This window comes from Scyliorhinus torazame, chromosome 9, assembly GCF_047496885.1.
Source record: "Scyliorhinus torazame isolate Kashiwa2021f chromosome 9, sScyTor2.1, whole genome shotgun sequence".
In the NCBI taxonomy this organism is placed as follows: domain Eukaryota; kingdom Metazoa; phylum Chordata; class Chondrichthyes; order Carcharhiniformes; family Scyliorhinidae; genus Scyliorhinus; species Scyliorhinus torazame.
The window spans coordinates 49225025-49252338 of record NC_092715.1 but is presented as its reverse complement, the minus strand read 5'-3'; the positions used below and the strand labels follow the sequence as shown (position 1 = coordinate 49252338).

Here is a 27314-nt window from a genome sequence, read left to right as displayed (position 1 = left end):
TTGGCAGCAAAACCCTGGGCAGAATTTTATACTCCCCCACTGGCAAGATTATAGTGGGGGGGAGGGGGGGCGATGAGCATAAAATTCCTCGACCCAACTTCCCGCTGGATATCTGCCTGCCTGCCCCGACCTCTGTGTAATTTTACACTCGGCCTGCAGGGCTTCAGCTGGACACCCTGCCCTTTCTCCAATTGACACCCATGAGTGACCACTTATTGATTACTCGAGGTTACGTTTCCTTCCCCAACCTCAATTTTCAGGCTGGCGGGAAGAGTTTGGGGGCAGGATTCTCCATCCAATGACGCCTGAATCGGGAAATTAAATTGAGTGTAGAATCGTGCGTGAGCCGAAAACCTTGGACGGCGCCGGGCACCCGACGGAATGCCATGCCCCCGTGCCTCGACAGCACCATCAATGCATTCTACTCCATACGAACAATAAACGGCATTGGCATATCATTAACGGGACCGACCCGGTATTCTCCGGGGCCTTCGCGCTGCTTCGCCTACGTCAGGAGGAATTACCGACGGTGAGTTTCACTTGGGTTTTCAAAAATCAAGAAACCGTGGACTGACGTAGCTGGTTGGGGTGGGGGAGGGGGGTCTACCAGAGCCGGGGGGGGGGGGGGGGTAGCAGGGGTGACCAGGGGATGGACTGTGGCATCGGGGTGACCCCGGGACCGAGGCAGAGTCCAGGCACAGACCGCCATTGCCGTGGACTGCTGCCCACTTCACTGACCACCCACCGTGGCCCATGGTTTCTCAGAGTGATGCCGACCGTATGTGTTCACCCACCCCCAGCCCTTCCCTCCACCCCACCACAACCACCCCCCCCCCCCCCCCCCTCGCGGTGCCAAGTGCCGACAGGGGGCCTCTGAGGATGGAGAGCTGGCTGCCCAACAGGCTGAGGAGGAGGTGGGAAGGAGCACGGGGCGTCGCCTCCAGCTTCACCCGACTAGGGGATTGGCCAAAGGCAAGAACATCCCATCCGATGCACGCCCCTCTCCTGGCGACCACCCCCTCCCATGACCCCCTCTTTACCCCCCACTCCCTGCAACACCCTCCTTGATTCCTACCTGTGGGTGCAGGCCCTGGGTTGGTCCGTGGGATGCAGGATGCTGACGCTCCGCTCTGCGATGAGATCTGGTCCTCCACATCGATTGACAACATCTGACTCCTGCTCACCATCTACCTGGGTGAGCCCTGCACGCGAGCTGGCCATTCCATCACACAGTCCCACCGAACACTTAGGATGGTGGTGGTGGTGATGGGGGGGGGGGGGGCTGCTGGGGGGAGTTGTGGGGGGGTTGGATGAGAGGCAGGTGGAAGGGCTGCTTACAAGGGCGCTGTGTGGGGTCCGACCTGGGGGCCCCGGCCTGTGACCACCTCCACCGTCCACTCAACTCCGCCCAGCCCAGCCCAGCTCAGTCCAGCCCAGATCATCCCTCACTCCATGCTGACAGACCACTGAGGCAGGTGGCACATTTTGTGGACAGGTGTTTATTTTACAATGAACGGGCGGAATTTAATGGAACAAATTCGAACTTAATTTGTGGCGGGTGTTTCAGGGGGTTTCCCACTGGCTCTGCTGGCAAGTTTCCCACCGATATTCAATGACACTTAAGGACGCAATCCAATGGCTGCCCTGCGCTGGAAAAGCAGTTTGCCGCAGCGCAGCATCGCCAATAAAAGCCGGGGGACCCCCTCCCGGGATTTACCAGGATTGCAACAGATCCAAAGCGATCTCGCGAGACGTTGCAATGTAAATTCTGCCCACAATGATAGTTAGTCTCACTCTAATGTGCAGATTTCTGAGGTACCTGAGGCTTTGGGATTCATCCCCTTCGCCTCGGAGATCCGGGCCAGAGCCATTCAGCACTGGTCCCACAAACGGAGACCTGACAGAACGGCACTAATGGGGGTCTCCCAGGGGATCGGAGTCCCCAGCTGCATGCCCTTTGGGAAGGGTGGTGCCCTGGCACTGCTGGTGCCACCTAGGCACCCTGGTAGCACTACCTGGGTGCCAGCTGCCAAGAGCACCACCAAGGTGTCAGGCTGGCATTTTGCACATGCACAATTGGACCGGGGCAGGGTCCCTCCTATAGTGCATTCGGGCAGGGAGGAGGGGGAGGTTGGGGATCCCTTTGGGGGCCTCGAAGATCGGGACGCTACACTGGGGAGTTCAAACGAACGGAGCTCCCCATTGTACAAAACGGGACTGTGCTCGGCCTCAGCTGAGGCCCCTTCTACAATGCGGGTTCCATTGTATAGCCAATGTGTTTCTCGGTGCTGCGAGTGCCAGGAAACATGCACTTGCTATGGGACTTTGTTCCCATTTGGCTGAAACAATCTCTTAGTCACTTTCTGGCCCTGGGGAGAATTTTTTTGCAGCACTGGGGTGCTGAACTCATAGATCAAGCCACAATTTTGAAAGGGTTCTCTGATCTCTAAATGAGCTTATGAGTCCCCCATACCACCTCCCGCCCCCCCCCCCCCCCCACCCACCCATGGACAATGTCACCCCCCACAGACATGGGTATTACTCCACACCCCCCAAAGTGAGGACACCGCATTGTGGTGTTCCTGGGGGTCCCCTCTCTTTAGCACCCCCATGTCCTCTTACAGCCCCCCCCCCTTCCAGGATGCCCAGCAGTCACCCCCAACCTCCCAGAGGCCCCTACTTACCTTCCATGCACCCCCCTTCAACCCGTCCCCTCCCATCCTCTTTTGATGGACTTGGCCCCCATGGGCCCTGATCATTGGCAGTGCCAACTTGGCAGTACCACCCGTGCACCTTGGCGGTACCACCTGTGCACGTTGGCAGTACCACCTGTGCACCTTGGCGGTACCACCTGTGCACGTTGGCAGTGACAGGGTTCCAGTGCAAAGGTGCCAGCTGGACAGTGCCAAGGTGCCTGCATTCCAGGTGGAGTGCCAGGGAGCCACCCTACACTATCCTTTACCACCAGGGGCCTCCGATGGCCCATTAAACCCCCCGGGTGCCTTTGCGCCTGGTACACGTGGACATTCAGCCCACGTACTGAACGGCACCCGGCTGCAGCCTCACTGGGGAGGCTGGTAGATGTTGGGAGGCCGGTAGATATCGGGTGGACTCGCCTAATTGTCACACTATGGCGCCTGTTTGGATTCACTGAGGGAGAATTCAGAATGTCCAATTTACCTAACAGCACATCTTTCGGCACTTGTGGGAGGAAACCGGAGCACCCGGAGGAAACGCACGCAGACACGGGGAGAACGTGCATACTCTGCACAGTGTCCCAAGTCGGGAATCGAACCCGGGTCCCTGGCTCTGTAAAGCAACAGTCCTAACCACTGTGCTACTGTGCCGCCCATTTAGAACCTTTCTCCATTTACCCCACACAATGAAAATCGTAGAGGTTGGTTTTGCGGGTTGGACTTCCAGAATCACTTTTTTGCCCCCATTTTCACTAATAAGTAGAGACTCTTTGTCTAAATACGTAAAGCATTAGCAAAAAGATAGATGAGCTAATGGCACAAATAGATATAAAGGCATGAATTTTCACACAAGACAAAGAGACTCTGCAAAAATACAGGCCTTTATCTCTATTTGTTCTGAATTACTCGAGTGTACGAAAAATTCTTTATTTATTCGTATAGAGTAATTAATTTAATTTTTTTACAGCTATTCTTTGCATGGACCTTATTCACTGGTGCACAATTATTGTTAAACTCCCCCTTTCTCTGCCTCTTCCCAAATCTGCCCCCAGTGGCCAAAATTGGGCCTCGTGCATTCATTTTACAACTGGAAAATATGAACAATTAAAGCCAATTTCAGAGACCAACACTTCACCCCCATGTACACCCAAAAGATGCTTGGCTCAATATCACAGTGATTTACTTTTCAGGATCCCTGGTGGCCACCTAAAGCAGGTCTGAGGTAGCTTACATATTTCAATGTCCTAATGTCGCGATAGCCATGAACTGAGCAAGAGCTGGACATATTTCACCCAGGAATCCCCAACAGCGAGTAAGCTTTGAATTAAGTTGCAAAAGTTGTACCTCCAACTGTTGCCTCCCAACTCCACAGTATCCCTCATTGCCCCCGTATCCCTGCCAGCCCTTCTCTGTTCCACCTCTCCTCTAGGACCAATCTTCAGGCCGCTCCTTGCCAGTGAGAATAAATGGGCCAACATTCATTTTTTTAAAATGTGTGAGCTATCAACAGGTAGCCAGTTGTTCACCCTTGTAATATTAACGGGACTCTGGGTCCTATTTCTGACCAACCTCAGGCCTCCTGGTTATGGCGCGTGCTTTGTGCCTGTTGTCCATTTAGGCGTCAAAACAGGCATATTGATTTTCAAAAGTGTCCCGTGTCTTTCTTTTGCTACAAATTAATTCAAATAAATGACTGATGAATTCCACTCACCACCAAAGAGGCATATACAGAACTTCTGGGAGGGTCAAAGCCAGTAGTAACATCCTCCAATCTCGGATAAGATATGCAAGTAGTGGCAGCAGCATATATCCGAGGGCATAAAATATACACACACCAACTGTCGTGAAAGCAATTCTCGTAGATTTTGCAAAGAGTTCTGTTCCTGGTCAGTGAGAAAAGCATGCAATAAGGTCAGTTAAGTCTTGAATAACAAAACAAAACACAAGGGCCTGGAGTTCCCACTTGATTGTCTTGTTTTTTTTGGTGCAAAGATTGTGGAACTTGAAGCGTAAATTGTATTCCATGCAACTCCTATTTCTGCGATCATTTACCCTATTTTTAAAAACATTGCTCTGGAAGCAGGCCCGCATCTACAAAACAGCTACGACATCATCAGGATGAGTTAATCCCCATTGGATGTCTCTCGTAATTGCACTCGTTCACAGACACTTCAGGAAGGGATGGGAAGTTGTGTGTGGAGTCTGAAGAGATAGGCGAGATATTAAATGAATATTTTTCGTCAGTATTCACTCAGGAAAAAGAGAATGTTGTGGAGGAGAATGCTGAGACCCAGGCTATTAGAATAGATGGCATTGAGGTACGTAGGGAAGAGGTGTTGGCAATTCTGGACAGGCTGAAAATAGATAAGTCCCCAGGGCCTGATGGGATTTATCCTAGGATTCTCTGGGAAGCCAGGGATGAGATTGCTGAGCCTTTGGCTTTGATTTTTATGTCATCATTGGCTACAGGAATAGTGCCAGAGGACTGGAGGATAGCAAATGTGGTCCCTTTGTTCAAGAAGGGGAGTAGAGACAACCCCGGCAACTATAGACCGGTGAGCCTCACGTCTGTTGTGGGTAAAGTCTTGGAGGGGATTATAAGAGACAAGATTTATAATCATCTAGATAGGAATAATATGATTAGGGATAGTCAGCATGGCTTTGTGAAGGGTAGGTCATGCCTCACAAACCTTATCGAGTTCTTTGAGAAGGTGACTGAACAGGTAGACGAGGGTAGAGCAGTTGATGTGGTGTATATGGATTTCAGTAAAGCGTTTGATAAGGTTCCCCATGGTAGGCTATTGCAGAAAATACGGAGGCTGGGGATTGAGGGTGATTTAGAGATGTGGATCAGAAATTGGCTAGCTGAAAGAAGACAGAGGGTGATGGTTGATGGGAAATGTTCAGAATGGAGTTCAGTTACAAGTGGCGTACCACAAGGATCTGTTCTGGGGCCGTTGCTGTTTGCCATTTTTATAAATGACCTAGAGGAGGGCGCAGAAGGGAGGGTGAGTAAATTTGCAGACGATACTAAAGTCGGTGGTGTTGTCGACAGTGCGGAAGGATGTTGCAGGTTACAGAGGGACATAGATAAGCTGCAGAGTTGGGCTGAGAGGTGGCAAATGGAGTTTAATGTAGAGAAGTGTGAGATGATTCACTTTGGAAGGAATAACAGGAATGCGGAATATTTGGCTAATGGTAAAATTCTTGGAAGTGTGGATGAGCAGAGGGATCTCGGTGTCCATGTACATAGATCCCTGAAAGTTGCCACCCAGGTTGATAGAGTTGTGAAGAAGGCCTATGGTGTGTTGGCCTTTATTGGTAGAGGGATTGAGTTCCGGAGTCATGAGGTCATGTTGCAGCTGTACAAAACTCTGGTACGGCCGCATTTGGAGTATTGCGTACAGTTCTGGTCACCTCATTATAGGAAGGACGTGGAAGCTTTGGAACGGGTGCAGAGGAGATTTACCAGGATGTTGCCTGGTATGGAGGGAAAATCTTATGGACTTGAGGTTGTTTTCGTTAGAGAGAAGAAGGTTAAGAGGAGACTTAATAGAGGCATACAAAATGATCAGAGGGTTAGATAGGGTGGACAGTGAGAGCCTTCTCCCGCGGATGGAAATGGCTAGCACGAGGGGACATAGCCTTAAACTGAGGGGTAATAGATATAGGACAGAGGTCAGACGTAGGTTCTTTACGCAAAGAGTGGTGAGGCCGTGGAATGCCTTACCTGCAATAGTAGTGAACTCGCCAACATTGAGGGCATTTAAAAGTTTATTGGATAAGCATATGGATGATAATGGCATAGTGTAGGTTAGATGGCTTTTGTTTTTTGACTTCCCATGTCGGTACAACATCGTGGGCCGAAGGGCCTGTACTGCGCTGTATCGTTCTATGTTCTATGAAGGGGACCCCCAAAATTAAGCTGGTTCTTTTGGGCGAAAAAGACACGAAAAGGTTTTTTTTTAAACTTGATTTTTGTTTTAATTCAACAAAGAGCCTGTCTGACATACCCCAAAATAACAAAAAAATAGTTTTGTATATTTTTTAAAAAGCAAATTTCAGTAACTTAAATAATAATCTTTATAATCAGGCTGCACAGGAGAGTTCGATTAAAATTGCATATAATGTATTTTGAGCTGTGATAATTAATCACCAAGTTATCGCTTTTGAAAATATGAAGGATTTTTAAAAAGTATTTTTTTCAACATCTCCTATTTTTACTGCATCTTTAACAGGGTAAAGGTAAAGTCGCCATAGTCCCAGGTGACCATAGGCTGCTTTCACATTTGAGGGGGAGAGCTGACTGGTGGTGATTTAACCTGAGGGTCACCACACTTCAGGTGAGGGACAAGGTTGAGAAGGCAGAGCCTTCATGAATAACCTCAGCTCGTACCATTCCTAAATGATTCATTTAATTGTTATCATACAAGATTTGACATTGAGCCACATAAGAAATTATCAGGCAGTCTTAGTCAAACAGATAGTTTTTAAGGTGAATCGTAAAGAGGGAAAGAGAGATCGAGAGGTGGAGAGGTTTCATCAAGGGAGGGAATTCCAGAGCTGAGGACCGTAGCAGATGAAGACGCAGAATGCAATGTTAGAGCAATATAAAAATGTCTCATATTGCGGTGACCACGAAGGACATGGGGGGGGGGGGGGGGGGGGGGGGGGGGGGGGTAGGGGGCGGGTGGTCATCCCTAGATCTCCCTGTGGGATTCGTGGAATATGAATTCCTCGATTAGTTGGGCGGGAGCTCACCCAACAGGGAATATGCAGTTGGAGCTTAAAACCTGCTGCTTCAACCCAGGCAGGTATTCTGTAGGTCCCCGGATTTGGACTGATGTGCTGTAAGCCACGGCAGAGGGCTTTTTTGTTGCTTTAATAAAAGAGTGTGGCGCTGGAAGGCCTGGCCTTGGTGAGGTTATTACACTGGCGAGGAGGAGTAAACAAGTTTTTTTCTTCGGGCAACTTTCATTGTTGAAAACAAATGGCTTCTCCGGTAAGAAAAGAAAATGCCCCCCTTCGGTAAACCTGAAGCTTATGATGTAAGGGGAGAAGACTGGACCCAGTACACAGAGCGCATACTTACTTCTTCCAGGCCAATAATAGTGAGGGAGATGAAAAACAGAAAGTGATCTTACTGACTGCATATCGGGCTCCGACATTCAGTACGCTAAAAAGTCTGAATTATCCAGACTATTAACGAGTTAGCAGACTTGATGAAAAAAACACTATGACTCAAAACCCTCTGTTATACTCCAGAGATACTGTTTTAACACAACAGGGAGAATCCTGGGGGAACCCATCACCAAACATTTGGTCAGATTACGGAAATTAGCAAAACATTGTGAATCCAGATCATCCCAGGTCGACATGCTGCAAGAGAGATTGGTATGCGGAATAAACAATATGAGAAAGTTATTGGCAGAACCCAATCTGAATTTTGTTTTAAATGACGAAATAGCTCTATCACTGGAACATGCAGGAAAAGGGGCTCAGGAGCTACAAGGGATGCCAGACAGCAATGCCCTCCAGTTAGGGAGAGGGACCTTGTGTAAAAGTGACCATTACTTAACTGAAGGCACCTGTGTAAATAAGATGCCAAATAGTCCATGACAAAATCAGAGCTCAACTCGAATAACCTGGCAGTCAAGTAAATGCAATGATGGCCCCAAGAATGCTAGGGAATATAGAACATAGAACATCAAATTTACAGATTCGGCCCATTGAGTCTGCACCAGCCCTTGGAAAGAGCACCCCACTTAAGCCCCACACCTGCACCCTATCCCTGAAATGGGATATTTCAACAGGTCACGGAGAACATACACCAAGGATTATCTAAAGTGGCTCTGTAGTTGCATGATGTCCTGGTCATGGGGTCTTTGGAGCAAGAACAGTTGGGAACCTAAAAGAATTCTTGCGGAGATTCTCAAGAGCTGGGGTGCACTTGAAGAGGGAAAAATGTGCTTCCAAACAAACAAAATTACCTACTGAGGGTATCGGGCTGATAAAAAGGGTTTGAATCCAATAGAGGACAAAGTGAAGGCCATCGAGGATACACCGACTCCAAGAAACACTTTCTTTCTTGGGATTAGTAAATTATTATGGAAAATCTATCCCGAATTTGGCCTCCTTGTTGGCCCCCTTGCATACACTGCTGTGGTAGTACCAGAAATGGTCTTGAGAAGCGTCACAGGTGGAGGCTTTCAACAAAGTTAGACAACAATAGATGTCATCCAACTGATTGGCCCATTTTGATGCCAAGAAGGAACTCATTTATGGTGTTGAGGTGGTACTTTCACACTGCTGGAAAGAAGGAATGGAAAGGCTCAAAGCCTATGCATGCATGACCTTCTCGGATGGCGAGTGGAGGTATTCTCAAATCGAGAAGGAGGGCTTGACGGTTGTTTTTGGTGTAAAAATATTTCACCAGTATGTCTACTGTAGGCAATTCATAATAGTAAGCCCTTATTGGCACTTTTTAAAGAGGATAAGGCAATCCTCCCCCCCCCCCCCCCCCCCCCCCCCCCGCCACACACACATTGTCTCGGCCCGGATACAAAGTTGGGCCCTGTTACTTGCAGCTTATGAATATCTTTTAGAGCATTATCTGGGAACCCAGATAGTTAACACCAATGCCTTGAGTCATCTCCTGTTGCCCACAAATCCAGCTCCTTTACCAGCATTGGAAGAGGTCATAATGACCCTCATTTTTTTAGTGCCTTTGTTATTGAAGGAAAATTAAGGCCTCGATGCAAAGAGATGCAACAGTGTCTAAATTGAAACACATGATCATGGATGAGTTCGAGGACAACCCTCGGAAAATTAAGCCTTATCTGACCAAGAAGGATGAACTCAGTATTGAAGACGGTGTCATTCGTTGGGAGTCCTGAGCAGTTGTCCTTCGCCCAGGGCGGTGCTCAATACTTATGGAACTACATAATAATAATCTTTATTAGTGTCACAAGTAGGCTTACATTAACACTGCAATGAAGTTACTGTAAAATCCCCTAATCGCTACTCTTACTACGCCTGTTTGGATACACTAAGGGAGAATTCAGAATGCCCAATTCACCCAACAAGCACATCTTTTGGGACTTGTGGGAGGAAACCGGAGCACCCGTAGTAAACCCACGCAGACACGGGGAGAACGTGCAGACTCTGCACAGACAGTGACCCAAGCTGGGAATCAAACCTGGGTCCCTAGTGCTGTGAAACAACAGTGCTAACCACTGTGCTACTGTGGCGCACCAAGTAGCCATCCTGGAGTATCAAAAATGAAAATGCTCATTATTGATTGATTGATTGATTTGATTTATTGTCACATGTACCGAAGTGCAGTGAAAAGTGTTTTTCTGTGGCCAAGGGAGCGTATACGTACATACACAGTAGACAAAAAAGAATAGTGGATAGCTCCAGTGGATGCGAAAAAGTACACATCAACAAATAAGTAATTGTTGCAGTGCGGAACAAGGGCCAAAACAGCAAATACGACACGTGCAAGAGCAGCATAGGGTGTTGTGAATAGTGTTCTTACAGGGAACAGATCATTCCGAGGGAGAGTCATTGAGGAGTCTTGTAGCTGTGGGGATGAAGCTGTTCCTATGTCTGGATGTGCGGGTCTTAAGACTTCTGCATCTTCTGCTTGATGGAAGGGTCTGGAAGAAGGCAAAGCCTGTGTGGGAGGGATCTCTGACAATGCTGTCTGCCTTCCTGAGGCAGCGTGAGGTGTATACAGAATCAATGTGGGGGTGGCAAGCTTGTGTGATGCATTGGCTGAGTTCACCACACTCTGCAGTTTCTTGAGATCTTGGGCCGAACAGTTGCCATGCCAAGCTGTGATGCAGCTGGATAGGATGCTCTTTATGACACACCTGTAGAAGTTTGTGAGAGTTGATGGAGACATGCCAAATTTCTTTAGCTTCCGGAGCCACATTAGGAGTCACATCTGATGGACCGGCCTTGACTCAGACTCAGTGAGACAATGTGATCTTTGCCAGGAGAATCAGAAATTCCCTCCTTCAGCCTCCATATCCATGGGAGTGGCCAGGCAGGCCATGGGTGTGAGTGCACGTGCACTCTGCCAGGCCCTTTATGGATTCCGTGTCTTTTGCCCTCCAAATGATTGGAGGTGCACCGCATGGGCCTTACCACCTCCCACACTAAAATCGAGAAATTCCGACAGAGTTTTTGCATACCTGGAATACCAGAAGTCCAGGTTTCCGATAACCGTGCAGCCTTCATCGAAACATCATGCTATCCAATGGCGTCATACACATCAGGACAGCACCTTATCACCCATCGTCAAAAGGGTTGGCAGAACGGACGGTGCGGATTTTTAAAATCGGCACGAAGAAACAACCTCCATAGAGACCAAATTGGCAGGATTTTTATTCGACTATAGGACCATTCCTCACACAACAACAGGGATTGTCCCAGCGGTACAGGTAATGGGATGGCAGCTTTGTACAAGAATGACGTGGAGGCTACCAGAAGGACGTGGAGACCTTGGGGAGAGTACAGAAAAGGTTTGCCAGGATGTTGCCTGGTATGGAGGGTGTTAGCTATGAGGAGAGATTTAATAAACTGGGATTGTTCTCCCTAGAAAGACGGAGGCTGAGGGGTGACTGGATAGAAGTTTATAAAATTATTAGGGGTATAGATAAGGTGACAGTTGGAGGCTTTTTCCCAGGGCAGAATTGAAAATCGCAAGAGGGCACAAGTTCAAGGTGAGGGGGGAAAGGTTCAGTGGAGATGTACGGGGGAAGTTTTTTATACAGAGGGTGTGGTGGCCTGGAATGCACTGCCAAGTGAGGTGGTTGAGGCAGATATTTTAGCGACCTTTAAGGCTTATCTGGATAGGCACATGAACAGATGGGGTGTAGAAGGATACAGACATTTGGTCTAGATAGGACACGTGATTGGCGCAGGCTTGGAGGGTCGAAGGGCCTGTTCATATGCTGTATTGTTCTTTGTTCTAAGACTAGGCCTACTGTTCACAAACCTGGCGGGGGGGTGGTGGAGTCCCAACAAGAGAACCAGAAAAGAAATTGTGATTTTGCAAGGACCAAAAGAACATTCAAGCCAGGCGACCTGGTTTACGTGATGAACTTCAGAGATGGTTCTGGCTAGGTCCCTGGGGTGATAATGGAGAAAACAGGGCCAGTATTGTTCAAAGCGAAGGTCCAGGGTAAGGCTGTAAAGAAACACCTGGGCCACCTGAGTAGCAAGTCTCGTTACCAGCCATGGATGTGGCTGCCACTAGTACTGGGGAGCAGGTCGAAGGCAACCCATCTGTCCCCCCCAATAACGAGGAAATGGGCTCTAAGATGGAAGGAGAGGAAGTTGATGTCCCAACTGAAGCAGACCCCGAAGACGAATATGCGCTGGTAACTTTTCGATGCTCCTTCCGGAAGCAGAAGTCCCTAATTTGGTTCACACCTCCAGATCCGGTTGCACCCTCGACTGACCTCAGACCGATCACAGGAGGAAGAAGGGCCTTATTTGCGGCGGGTGTACTGGGTGAAAAATGGACTTGAGCAGGAAGGGATGTGATAGTGGCAATGAAGGACATGGAGGATTATCAATAGATCTCTCCTTGGGCCTCGTGGAATATGAATTCCCCTATTAAGCAGGCGGGAGCTCGCCCAATGGGGAATGAACAGCAGGAGCCAGTATTCAGTAGGTCCCCAGGTTTGCACTCATGCTCTAAGCCACCCCTGTGGTCTATTTTGTTGCCTTAATAATAGGGTGTATTGCTGGAGAGCTGACTTTGGCGAGGTTATTACACCTCAGTATTTTGTGAAATTGTTGAGAATTCTCTCCAAAGTTTTTATGTGCATTCCAGAGATTTCCAAACTCCAAAGCAACTCTGTGTATCTTTACTTTATGTTAAGGAACAAATAAATAGATAGGAGGGAGAAATAAATGCCTGCCAAGTCCAACAAAGATAATTGTACAATTTGGCTGTTTGCGGTCATTTTAAAATCTCTTTCATGCTGCTGGACTGAGACAAAGCTTAGTGTCTGAAAGATTATCGCTGTCACAACCTTATTTATTAATACTATTCTCAGTGGCCATTTGAATTTTTTTTGGGTGCTTTGATCCTCCGTACACTCTCTACTGTCTCAAATGATATTTCTATTCCCTGCAACTTCAATGTGTCACCATCAGTCCATTGATCTCTCATTTTCTCGGAACAATATGGACACAACTCCTTGGGTTAAAAACTCAGTAAACCCATTTTAAGCACAGGGACCATGATTCACTATCTTCCCACGCCCATTCGGAAAGGCTACATGCAAGCCTGGTGCTTGTTCCGTGTTTACAACGAACAAAGTACAAAGAAATGTACAGCACAGGAACAGGCCCTTCCGCCCTCCAAGCCCGTGCCGACCATGCTGCCCGACTAAACTACAATCTTCTACACTTCCTGGGTCCGTATCCCTCTATTCCCATCCTATTCATTTATTTGTCAAGATGCCCCTTAAATGTCACTATCGTCCCTGCTTCCATCACCTCCTCCGGTAGCGAGTTCCAGGCACCCACTACCCTCTGTGTAAAAAACTTGCCTCGTACATCTACTCTAAACCTTGCCCCTCTAACCTTAAACCTATGCCCCCTAGTAATTGACTCCTCTACCCCGGGGAAAAGCCTCTGACTATCCACTCTGTCTATGCCCCTCATAATTTTGTAGACCTCTATCAGGTCGCCCCTCAACCTCCTTCGTTCCAGTGAGAACAAACCGAGTTTATTCAACCGCTCCTCATAGCTAAAGTGATTGTGACATTGGGGCCTGCGCTGCTGTCTGGCTGAGTGTTAGCAGGAGGCCTATCAGCATGTTCTGATAGCGTGTGATACATATCTAACCTATTCCTCTTAAATGCAGTCTATCCCTCTTAAGGGGTGTTGCACCCATTGGAACATTCCAGTCACGAACTTCCTGTAGTGGCACTGGCTGAAAGTAGGATCTACACAGATGGGGAACCATGGAAGAGAGAGAGCTCACAGGTGTGACACAGGAGGCCTTGTTGGTAGATGTTGACATGAGGAGCGATAGCATGTTGCCATGGAGTCGTGGAAAGACCTTCCTCTCTTGGCCTTGCAATCGGACAGCCGATTTCTTTCCTCCACGCCGCCTGTTTACATGTGGCTATTTTATGAACAAAACGTGGGGCAGCATAGCGGCACAGTGGTTAGCACTGCTGCCTCACAGCTCCAGTGACTCGGGTTGAATTCCAGCGTTGGGTGACTATTTGTGTGGAGTTTGTACATTCTCCCCGTGTCTGCATGGGTTTTTTCCAGGTGCTCCGGTTTCCTCCCACAATCCAAAGAAGTGCTAAAATTGTCATTTGGTGTCCAGGGATGTGCACGTTAGGCGGGGCTATGGAGATAGGGCAGGGGAGCGCACCTAGGTAGGATGATCTTTCAGAGGCTCGGTACAGACCTGATGGGCCGAATGGCCTCCTTCTTCACCATAAGGATTCTATGGTTCTAAAACAACAACTTCTGCCCCCCTGCCGCCCACACCTTGACTGTGGGGTTTAAAGGCCGGCTCTCCAGCTGAAACTGCGCGCTCTCATTCCACTGGCTGGGAAGTCACGCGGCCTCCGAGACGCAGACGAGGATGTCATGTGGTCTCCGAGGTTCGCTGCAACACTTTTCATCCCAGGAACCTGTTGAGTGAACCTTCTCTGAACAACTTCTAATGCAGTAATATCCTTTAAGTAAGGACACCCAGGGTGTCCTATCTACCCTATTAATGCATCTCATATTCTTATACACCTCTATCGGGTCCCACCTTAACCTTCACTGTGCCTTAGAGAAACAGCCCCTGTTTTTCCAATCTCTCCTCATACCTCAGATCCCCTAGCCCAGGCAACAACCTGGTGAATCTTCCCTGCACCCTCTTCAGTGCAATCACATGAAATGAAATGAAATGAAAATGAAAATCACTTATTGTCACAAGTAGGCTTCAAATGAAGTTACTGTGAAAGGCCCCTAGTCGCCACATTCCAGCGCCTGTTCAGGGAGGCTGGTACGGGAATTGAACCGGGCTGCTGGCTGCCTCGGTCTGCTTTCAAAGCCAGTGATTTATCCCTGTGCTAAACATCCTTCCTATAACGCAGTGACCAGAACTGCATGCAGCGCACCAGCGGCCTAACCAGCATTTTATACAAGCTCAGCATAACCTCCCTGCTCTTATATCCTATGCCTCAGCTCATAAAGGCAAGTATCCCATATGCCTACTTATACACCTCTTTATACACCACCTTATCTACCTGCCCTGCCACCTTCAGGGATCTGTGGATATGCACTCCAAGATTCCTCTGATCTTCAATACTTTGCAGATCGCTACTTTGGCAATGTAAGCTTTTACCTTGTTAACTCTCCCCAAGTGCATTATCTCACATCCTTCCAGGTTGAATTCCATTTGCCAGTGGGCTGCCTACCTGACCAGTCCATCGATAGTTAACACGTGGCTGAAAGAGTGGTGTGGGAATGAGGGGTTCCTTTTCATGGGACACTGGCATCAGTTTTGGGACAGGGAGGACCTATACCGTTGGGATGGTCTCCACCTGAACCGAGCTGGGACCAGTGTTCTGGCGAAAAGAGTAAATAGGGTAGTCAATAGGACTTTAAACTAAAGATTAGGGGGGAAGGGAAAGTCAGGGAACCAAGAGGTGAAGTAATCAGTGGGAAGCGTAGCTGCTTAGGAATACAAAAAAGCACGAAAAGACAGAACTCAGGAGAGGTTACAATAGTCCTCATCCCACAAAATATGACACAGTGTATGGAAAGGCTCAGTAAACCAAGGTCCACCACACTAAGAAAACAAAAAGGGGCGGTCAATAGAGAATTAAAGGTGCTATATTTAAATGCGCGTAGTGTACGGAACAAGGTAGATGAGCTTGTGGCCCAGATTGTGACTGGCAGGTATGATGTGGTAGGCATCACAGAGACATGGTTGCAGGGGGTTCAGGACTGGCATTTAAACATCCAGGGATTCATAACCTATCGAAAAGACAGAGTGGTGGGCAGAGGGGGCGGGGTTGCCTTGTTAATTAGGAATGAAATTAAATCAATAGCACTAAACGACATGGGGTCGGATGATGTGGAGTCTGCGTGGGTAGAGTTGAGGAACCACAAAGGCAAAAAAAACATAATGGGAGTTATGTACAGGCATCCTAACAGTGATCAGGACCAGGGGCACAAGATGCACCACGAAATAGAAAGTGCATGTCAGAAAGGCAAGGTCACAGTGATCATGGGGTCTTTAATATGCAGGTGGACTGGGTAAATAATACTGCCAGTGGACCCAAGGAAAGGGAATTCATTGAATGTTTACAGGAGGGCTTTTTGGAACAGCTTGTGATGGAGCCCACGAGGGAACAGGCCATTCTGGACTTAGTCTTATGTAATGAGCCAGACTTGATTAAAGAAGTAAGGGAGCACTTAGGAGGCAGTGATCATAATATGGTCGAATTCAATCTCCAATTTGAAAGAAAGAAGGTAGAATCAAATATAAAGGTGTTACAGTTAAATAAAGGTAACTACAGGGGCATGAGGGAGGAACTGACGAAAATCGACTGGGAGCAGAGCCTAGTGGGAAAGACAGTAGAACAGCAATAGCAGGATTTTCTGGGAGTAATTGAGGACACAGTACAGAGGTTCATCCCAAAGAAAAGAAAGGTTATCAGAGGGGGGATTAGGCAGCCATGGCTGACAAAGGAAGTTAGGGAATGCATCAAAGCAAAAGAGAAAGCCTATAATGAGGCAAAGAGTAGTGGGAAGTCAGAAGATTGGGAAGGCTACAAAAACAAACAGAGGATAACAAAGAGAGAGATAAGGAAAGAGAGGATCAAATTTGAAGGTAGGCTAGCCAGTAACATTAGGAATGATAGTAAAAGTTTCTTTAAATACATTAAAAACAAACGGGAGGCAAAAGTTGACATTGGTCCGCTCAAAAATGACGCTGGTAATTTTGTGATGGGAGACAAGGAAATAGCCGAGGAACTGAATAAGTACTTTGCGTCAGTCTTCACAGTAGAAGACATGAGTAATATCCCAACAATTCCGGAGAGTCAGGGGACAGAGTTGAATATGGTAGCCATCACAAAGGAGAAAGTGCTAGAGAAACTAAGAGGTCTAAAAATTGATAAATCTCCGGGCCCAGATGGGCTACATCCTAGAGTTCTAAAGGAGATAGCTGAAGAAATAGTGGAGGCATTGGTGATGATGTTTCAAAAGTCACTGGAGTCAGGGAAAGTACCAGAGGATTGAAAAATCGCTGTTGTAACCCCCCTGTTCAAGAAGGGAACAAGGAAAAAGATGGAAAATTATAGGCCAATTAGCCTAACCTCGGTTGTTGGCAAGATTCTAGAATCCATTGTTAAGGATGAGATTTCTAAATTCTTGTAAGTGCAGGGTCGGATTAGGACAAGTCAGCATGGATTTAGTAAGGGGAGGTCGTACCTGACAAACCTGTTAGAGTTCTTTGAAGAGATAACAAATAGGTTAGACCAAGGAGAGCCAATGGATGTTATCTATCTTGACTTCCAAAAGGCCTTTGATAAGGTGCCTCACGGGAGACTGCTGAGTAAAATAAGGGCCCATGGTATTCGAGGCAAGGTACTAACATGGATTGACGATTGGTTGTCAGGCAGAAGGCAGAGAGTTGGGATAAAAGGTTATTTTTCGGAATGGCAACCGGTGACGAGTGGTGTCCCACAGGGTTCAGTGTTGGGGCCACAGCTGTTCTCTTTATATATTAACGATCTAGATGACGGGACTGAGGGCATTCTGGCTAAGTTTGCCGATGATACAAAGATAGGTGGAGGGGCAGGTAGTATGGAGGAGGTGGGGAGGCTTCAGAAAGATTTAGACAGTTTAGGAGAGTGGTCCAAGAAATGGCTGATGAAATTCAACGTGGGCAAGTACGAGGTCTTGCACTTTGGAAAAAAGAATAGAGGCGTGGACTATTTTCTAAACGGTGACAAAATTCATAATGCTGAAGTGCAAAGGGACTTGGGAGTCCTAGTCCAGGATTCTCTAAAGGTAAACTTGCAGGTTGAGTCCGTAATTAAGAAAGCAAATGCAATGTTGTCATTCATCTCAAGAGGCTTGGAATATAAAAGCAGGGATGTACTTCTGAAGCTTTATAAAGCATTAGTTAGGCCCCATTTAGAATACTGTGAGCAATTTTGGGCCCCACACCTAAGGAAGGACATACTGGCACTGGAGCGGGTCCAGCGGAGATTCACACGGATGATCCCAGGAATGGTAGGCCTAACATACGATGAACGTCTGAGGATCCTGGGATTATATTCATTGGAGTTGAGGGGAGATCTAATAGAAACTTACAAGATAATGAATGGCTTAGATAGGGTGGATGTAGGGAAGTTGTTTCCATTAACTAGGACCCGGGGGCACAGCCTTAGAATAAAAGGGAGTCACTTTAGAACAGAGTTGAGGAGAAATTTCTTCAGCCAGAGAGTGGTGGGTCTGTGGAATTCATTGCCACAGAGGGCGGTGGAGGCCGGGACGTTGAGTGTCTTTAAGACAGAAGTTGATAAATTCTTGATTTCTCGAGGAATTAAGGGCTATGGAGAGAGAGCGGGTAAATGGAGTTGAAATCAGCCATGATTGAATGGTGGAGTGGACTCGATGGGCCGAATGGCCTTACTTCCACTCCTATGTCTTATGGTCTTATGATACCCCCCTTGCAGTCTCCAGCTACCCTTCTCCCCATTTACCACCCTACCAAATTTCGTATAGTCCACAAATCTCTTGATAATACCCTCTACATTTAATTCAAAATCATTACTGTCCATCACAAATAGTAAGGGCCCTGGCACTGAGCCCTGCAGAACCCCACTGGAAACAAACATCCAGTCACAGAATATCTCTCTGACATCACCCTCTGATTCCTGCCTCACAGCCGATTTTGGATCCAATGGGCCACTTTGCCGATGATTGAGAGAAGACTGACGGGGCAGCAATTGACCAGGCTGGATTTCTCCTGTTTTTACTGATTGTACAGAAATCAATGATGGCTCTTTATGGTCCCAGTACTGAAACTAGCTTTACCTCCAGATTTCTTTGATTAACAAATTTAATTCATTAAGAGTTGAATTCAGGTTCCCCCGGTTGTCATTCCAGCCAGCTGGATTTGAACACATGCCCTCAGGGCGTCAGCCTATGCTTCTGCCTAATTACCACTCCACCACTATCCCTCCACAGCTCTTTGATTCTCTCTTTGTCCCATTACTACTCCACTTCGTCTTGCACCGTCAACCCTTTTGTCATTTAACCTAAAAAAGAGTTCTTATGAAAGGTCATCGAACTCTCACATTAACTCTCGTTTCTTGTTCCATCATTGCTGTCAGGCAATTTCAGTATTTCCAGCATTTTCTGGTTTTGTTTCAGATTTACAACTTGAAGGGTTTTGCTTTTTGACGAGCTCCTAATTTTGGGTATTGCAGGTGAGGGCGCCACCTATTGGTCAATGTTTGTGAAGCGAAGAAAAACAAGAAAGGGAAGAAAAGTTCAAAGAATAACATCAAAGATTATGAGCTGTTATAATAATTATGGAAGAACACAAGCATTCTCACATTTTCATTAAAGGGGAGGGAATTAAGATCCAAAGATGTGCTGGTTAGGTGGGGTTACGGGGATAGGCCGGGGGTGTGACCAAGGTAGGGTGCTCTTTTTAAGGGTCACTGCAGACTCGATGGGCCGAATGGCCTCCTCCTGCCCTGTAGGATTCTACGGAAGAAATAATCATTCGAGCTTTTAAAATGTTATTCAATTTTCTCATATCTTTTAATGAATGTACAAGTTAGGAGCAGAAGAAAGCCTCTTGGGCCTTCTCTGTTGTTTAATAAGATCATGGCTGCTCTGTTTAGTCTTGTATCTCCTGTGCTCACTTTGCAAGTTTGTCAATGTCTGGAAACCTATCTGTCTGCTTCTAACTTACCATATAATAATTTTTCCCAAATGTAAATTGATCCACATCTTACAACAATTACTGCATACACTGTTCCCTGTGATCATACTGCATGTTATGGCTGTGATTTATGAGTGAACTGATCAAAGAAAATTTAATGTTTTCTATTCTGGAGCGAACCTACAAATTAAAATCAGAAGGCAGCGCTGCATGAATAATCTTAGGAAAGAATACAGATAATAACAATGAGAAAAAAAAACCTTAGCATTGCCCGTCAGTCATTGAAATATCCCCAAATCCTTCACACAATTAATAATTTATTTTTCTACAGTGTAATGACAGTCACGTAGGCACAAGTGGAAATTATTCTCTGCCAACCCACAAGTAATAATGAAGGTATAATTTGTTAATTTCTGTTTTGGCTTTGGTATTGTTTGAAGAACAAAACAACAAAATCACGAGGTGAACTCCCCATATTTCTTAAAATGCCCATTGTTATGTATCTGGGAATATATCCCTGTTGGTTCTGCATCATATGATATGTAGTGAAGTCAGCAGATTGTTTGTGTGGGCTTTGAGCAGATCACCATCTTTGATTGTATGAACAATATCATAAATGTGCAGGTTAGTTGGGGTTATGGGGATAAGGCAGGGAGGATGCCTGGGTAGGGTGCTCTTTCAGAGGGTCGGTACAGACTTGATGGGCCAAATGGCCTCCTTCTGCACTTTAGGGATTCTACGATTCTATGAAATAAACCTCTCACCGTGTTTTATAAGAATCCAGAGTGTTGGCATCTCCATACCTATTCTCTTTGCAGCAAGAAACAAAATATAACAGCAAATAAAACTGGCGATGAGGATTGATGCAGGAAAAATAGGTGAAAAAAAGATTTTATTGATTAACAGGGTATGGCATCGGGAGCAACGCAACATTAACCGTACCAGATTTTCACACACACAGACGTCGGGTGGTGCATTGGCGACAATGCAGAAGGTCTGAAATTTTTTTTAATTACAGCTGCAAGAAGACCAATAGTGAGGGAAGGCTTGCTTGCCTTGAAGTGTGTGGGGTCTGGGCTGCAGGGACCACGCACATGACAAAGCTACATGGGCTGTGAAGAACAGGGATTTCAGAGTCTGACGACTCTTCATGGGCCACTACTTGGGGCAAAAGTCGAATTACAGTCAGGCAAAATGGAAAATAATTCCTAGTTGTTTGTAAAGGGATTGTTTGTGCCATACTTTCCATTGAAATTTGGAAGGGAAGTAGTGTAGACCCGAGGAGCCAGGATCCAAAAATGACAGGAAAAATGGGCGCTGTGGACATGTTTGATGAGGAATATGAAACATGGAATTCATATGAGGAAAGATCCCAATTTTTTCTCAAAGCAAATCGGACACAGGGGGACATAAAGATTGCAAGATTTCTCAGCTCAGTTGGCCGTAAAACGTTTATGCTGTGGCAGAATCCAGTCACCCAGCAAAACCAGGAGGTAAATCCTACATTAAATTAATGAAAATCTTAGAGAGATATTTCTCTCCTAAACCGTTATTGAATGCAAAAAGGTTTTAGTCCCACAGCTGTAGTCAGGAAGATGATGAGAGCATTTTACTTTGTGGCAACTTTAAGAAGGTTAGCTCCATAATGCAAATTTGGTGCAACACTTGATGATACTCTTGGTGACAGGCTGGTATGCAGACTCCACAGTGAAGCTATTCAGAGGAAGCTGTTTACTGTAAGTGATTTAACTTGAAAAGCTGCTGTGGAAGTTGCTACATTTATTGAGCTCATAACAAGAGAAGCTTCACAGATAGGGGCTGGAGTGAAGATGCCTCAGGATCAAGGCTGCAAAGGTGCAATCATGTCACCGTTGTGCACAGTTTGGACACTCAGCGGGGGAATGCTGAAGGAAAATGAATACATGCAAGAACAGTGACAAGAAGGGTTACATTCCCAAAGCATATTGGGCTCCGAAAACCTTCGCTACACCAAGAAGATGGCAGAAAAAAAATACAGTTAAGAATGTGGTTGTGTCTACCAATTAGTGGATGAGGCTCAAGATCATCAAAAGACAGTGTAACTGAGCGACTGCACAAATTAAAGCTAGGTGTCATTGCAGGGCAATCAACATCGTTTTTGGGCATTTCCAAAACTTGAAGGTCATGAAATTACATTGGAAGTGGATACAGGGCAGCAGTATTGCTAATACATGAAGGAATTTGTCAACAAAGGTTGAAACATCTGCCTTTAAAACCGTCAAATGTAATCCTAAAGACATATACTTGAAGAGGTCATGTTGTTAAAATGATGCATTATGGTGAAAGTAGAAGCAAATAGACAGATGGGAAATTTGCCTCTTCACATTGTCCGTGGAAACTATCCTGCTCTATTTGGCTGAGCATAGTTTCCTAAGATTAGCCTTAACTGGGAAACAATCAATCAATTAGTGGATTCAAAGAGCAACATGATACAACTTATGAAGAAGTACGAGAAGATGTTTCAAGATTCACCAGGCTCTATGACTGGAGCTGGGCTACACCTAAAAATCAAGCCAGACAACACAACCAAATGTCGCAAAGCTAGAACTGTACCATATGCCATCAGGTCTGAAGTTGAAGAAGAATTAGAAAGATTAGTATGAACAGGAGTCATCGAACCTGTTGGTTCAAGTGATTGGGCAACATCAATCATTCCTGTATTAAAAGGTGATGCCTCAATGATAATTTGTGGAAATTTTAAAACTAATTTTAATCCAGTTTTGTGTACAGATCATTGTCCACTGCCGCTGATTGAAGACTTTTTTGTGGGACATTCTAGAGGGCAGAAATTCAGTAAAATTGATCTTTCACAGGCATATCTATAGATGAATGTGGCAGCAGAATCACAGCCACTACTCACCATCGTAACGCACAAAGATCTGTTTCATTACAGACGACTTCCTTTTGGAATAACATCTGCGCCTGCTCTTTTTCAAAGAACCATGAATCAAATTCTAAGTGGGTTGAATGATGTGCAATGTTATTCAAATTGCATCACTGGTTCAAGTGAACAGGAGCACTTGGAGAATTTGGAAGTGACCGTGAAGTGGTTACAGAGACACAACCTGAGAGTTAGAAAGGAAAGTGCAACTTTTTCAAGTCATCTATAATTTACCTGATCATATTAGTTTTTTATTTATAAATTTAGTGTACCCAATTCATTTTTTCCAATTAAGGGGCAATTTAGCGTGGCCAATCCACCTACCCTGCGCATCTTTGGGTTGTGGGGGTGAGACCCACGCAGACACGGGGAGAATGTGCAAACTCCACACGGACAGTGACCCAGAGCCGGGATCGAACCTGGGACCTTGGCTCCGTGAGGCAGCTGTGCTAATCCACTGTGCCACAGTGCTGCCCTCCTTGATCATATTATTGACAAAGATGGCTTACACAAGGGAGCTGAAGAAAATGTCAGCAATCTTCGAAGCGCCACATCCTCAAAATGTGACACAATTAAGATTGTTTTTAGGATTAATCAATTATTATGTAAATTTATACCGAATTTAGCAACACGATTGAAGCATTTGCTATGTGGCAAACAGGCATGGCAATGGTCAGAAGAATGCGAAAATGCATACTACGAAGTGAAAGAAACTTTACTGAAGTCAGAGCTGTTGGTTCATTATAATCCCAAGGTGAAGTTGCAACTTGCTCGCAATGCTTCACTCTAGGGGTTGATGCAGTCATCTCGCACATTATGCCTCAGTAAATTAACAACTGATAACAGTTGCTTCGCGTACTCTTATGAGCGCAGAAATGAATTACGCTCAACTAGAAAAAGAAGCTTTGAGCATCAATTTTGGTGCAAGAAGGTTCCACTATTATCTTTATGGGAATTATTTTACCCTTTTAATGCATGATTGATCCTTGACTACAATCTTGGGGCCATATAAAGGTAAACAAACCTTCTTTGGCAGCTAGTTGATTGCAAAGAGGGTATTGATATTGTCGGCACTCACGTACGATATCCAATATCATAGGTCTGAGCAGAAAGTAAATGTTGATGCTTTAACTTTATCACAATTGTCGTAACAAGTCAAGCATGACCCTGAAGATCATTTGTCAACATTTTGCATTTCTCACTCATAGGTAGTGTACCTGTGACCTCATCTCAAGTTCAAAGATATACAAGAACCGATCCAGTAATGGGGAAGATGATGGCCTTGGTCCAAAAAGAAACGCTGTCAAATGTTCATAGGGAAAATTCAGACCTCAAACCCTACATCACACGAAGATTTGAGTTGACAATACAGAATGGAGTACTATTGTTGGGAATCTGTGTGATTATTTCTCTGGTATTAGACTCCTTAACCAACTGCATGAGGGACATCCTAATGTGGTGAGGATGAAGGAATTGACACACAGTGTGGTGAACCACACATTGTTACTATATATATATTTACCGTTATTTGCTATTCGTCCTATTGTTATCCACCACTGTATATATGTTCACTGTTGTTCTTATTCACTGTTACTTACTGTTGTTGTGTTGATGCTTCTGTTGGCTTCGCCTGTGGCTCCGCCCCTCGGGGGAGGTATATAATTGGCAGACCTGTGGCCAGCTCTCAGTGCGGGAGCAGCAGCAGGTTGGCATACTTCTTAGCTTATTAAAACCACTGTTCTCTTCTACAACTCGACTTGTGTGAATTGATGGTCCATCACGCAGTTACTTTTAGTGGCCAGGATTGGATGCTCAAATTGAAGAGAAGGTTGGGCAATGCTGATCTTGTACAGAACTAAGGAACACTCCACCATTACAACCATTACATCCATAGGAATGGGCGACACAGCCATGGCAGAGAATACTCATCGATTTTGCAGGTCCACTGGAGGGACACATGTTCTTAGTGATTGTGGACGCACACTCAAAATGGCCAGAAGTCACGTTAATGAAGTCAATGGCGACTGAGCAGACCATTGTGAAACTAGACAAAGGATTCACAAGATTTGGGACACCGGAGCAGATTGTCAGTGATGATAGTATGCAGTTTACTTCAAAGGAGTTTGGGAACTACTTGAAAGAGAATGGTATACAATGTTTCCAATCAGCTCCATATCATCCAGCAGCAAATAGATTGGCCAAACGTTTTGTGCAATCATTAAAGCATTTTATCAAAGCATTGAAGGACCAGAGGATATTATCAAGAAGAGTAAACAAATTTCTAATATCTTATCAAAACACTATAGAGGTCAACATGCAAAATTTCACCGGCAATGTTGTTGTTCAAGGAGGAAACTGTGAACTCAGTTTGATTTGTTAACTCTGCCTGATATACCACTAACGAGAAATGGGTACCAGCTATGATCCTAGCGAAGACAGGTCCAATATCATACACGGTACAGACAGATGATGAAAGAGTTTGACAACGTGATGCTGATGAGTTGCTGCATGAAGTGAGTTTGCGGAAACTTCTCAAGAGGTTCTACTTTTGGAAATAGAAGGGAGGGAGGGGGAGGAGGAGGGGGAGGGGGAAGGGAGGGGAGGGAGAGGAAGGAGGAGGGGTGTGGGGGAGGGAGGGGCTTGGGGGGAGGAAGGGGCTGGGGGGAGGGAGAGGCTGAGGGAGATACTGGGGGTGGAAAGGGCTGGGGGGGAGGGAGGGGAAGGGGCTGGGGGGAAGGGAGGGCGATTGGGAGGGGGGGAGAGGCTGGGGGAGTGGGAGGGGCTGGGGGCAGAGGGGGGGACTGGGGGGAGGGAGGGAGGGGCTGGTGAGGGGGGAGTGGTGGTGGGAGGGGCAGGGGAGGGACTAGGGGAGGGGCAGGGAGGATGAGGGGAGTGGAGGGGGGGTTGGAGAGGGTGCATGATGGAGAGGGTGCATGATGGAGAGGGTGCGTGATGGAGAGGGTGCGTGCCGGGGAGGAGGGGGGGGGGGATTTGGGCAGGGTGCATGCCGGGGAGGAGAGGGGGGGGGGGGTTGGGAGGGTGGCTGCCGGGGAGGAGAGGGGGTGGGAGTTTGGGGAGGATGCGTGCCGGCGAGGCGAGGGGGCGGCCGGGGTGGGCGAGTGATGGAGAGGGTGCGTGCCGGGGAGGAGGGGGGGGTGGTGTTGGGGAGGGTGCGTGTCAGGGAGGAGAGGGGGGGGTTATTTGGGAGGGTGCGTGTCGGGGAGGAGAGGGGGGGGGTTGTTGGGGAGGGTGCATGCCGGGGAGGTGAGGGGGGAGGGGTATGGGGAGGGTGCGTGCTGGGCAGGAGAGGGGGGGGGGTTGGGGCAGGTGCATGCTGGGCAGGAGAGGGGGGGTTTGGGGAGGGTGCGTGCCGGGGAGGAGAGGGGGGAGGGGGGTTGGGTAGGGTGCGTGCTGGGGAGGATGGGGGGGGGGGGGTCCGCCTGGCCATGTGCCAGCTAGCAACAGTTGCGACCATGCAGCCCATGGCACCTGGCTGTGTAGGGGGGGGAGGGGGGATGGGCAGTGGTGACATGTCGTCTATTATCCCCACACCCCCTGCAGGCCATTATGTTTGGTCATCACCCAGCGATGTTGGTCGCCGTGGCGGGAGCCGCACTTCTTCATGTTGCCCTGGGGGAGCTGGAGCAGGAGCGTGCCAGGGGAGGCGGCGGAGGCTGCCACAGTGGAGCGTGTCGCAGGGAGGCAGGTGGCAGCCGTCCAGGCTGGGGGGCCGCCCGCCTGACAGCATGAGGAGGAGGTGGTGGTGGTGGTGCCACGGCGACAGAGACGCCTGATGAGGCCCCGTATGTACCAACTCCACTCATCGTACCTGGATGTCACGGACCGGGCATGCAGGAGGAGACTCCGGATGAGCCGGGAAACCGTGGCACACATTTGCCACCTGATGCCACACCTGGCACTGCATGGCACTGGGGGAGGACACCCTCTCCCCGTGGGCGTCAAGGTTATGGTGGCCCTGAACTTCTATGCTGAGGGTCATTCCAGGCGCCGAGTGGGGACTTGTCTGGCAGCTCGCAGGCTTCAGTGCACCGGTGCATTTGTGCAGTGACAGATGCCCTGTATGCCATTGCGGACCGCTACATCCAGTTCCCTGTGCACCGGGCCAGCCAGGATGCCCGGGCAGCGGGCTTCGCCGCGGCATCCAGGATGCCCATGGTCCAGGGGGCGAGCGATGGGATGCACGTCGCTGTGCGGCCACCTGCGGATAACAGGGCCGTGTTCACGAATGGGAAGATGACCTATTCCATGAACGTGCAGGTGGTCTGCGACCACCGCATGATGATCCTGCATGTCTGCGCCCGGTACCCGGGCAGTGTACATGACTCATTCGCATTGGCGCAATCTTTCATCCCCACCATGTTCGAGGGACGTCCCACCCGGCTGAGGGACTGGTTACTGGGTGAGTGGGGTTACCCGCTGCGGTCGTGGCTGTATACGCCTATACGGAGGCCACAGACTGACGCGGAGAACTGCTACAGTGATGCTCATGCAGCGACCAGGGGTGTGACAGAGAGGTGCTTTGGGCTGCTAAGGATGCACTTCAGGTGCCTGGACCGCTCTGGAGGGGCCCTCCAGTACCCGTCAGATAGGGTCGGCCGCATTGTTGTGGTGTGCTGTGTCCTGCACAACAGAGCCCAGCAGAGGGGCGATGTGCTGCAGGCAGAGGAGGGGGAAGGGGAGGAGCAGCAAGACGAGGCACAAACCTCCACAGATGAGGAGGATGGGG

At 47.6% G+C, this 27314-nt stretch overlaps 1 protein-coding gene across 1 annotated transcript in view; it reads right to left on the bottom strand.

Annotated features, from left to right (window-relative positions):
* The window catches only part of LOC140429963 (organic cation/carnitine transporter 2-like), a 317607-nt gene that overhangs the window by 231800 nt on the left and 58493 nt on the right, over positions 1-27314 (bottom strand). The window contains exon 5 of the mRNA XM_072517551.1: positions 4408-4579. Coding sequence (XP_072373652.1) covers positions 4408-4579 — 172 coding nt within the window. The remainder of the gene's footprint in view (positions 1-4407; positions 4580-27314) is intronic.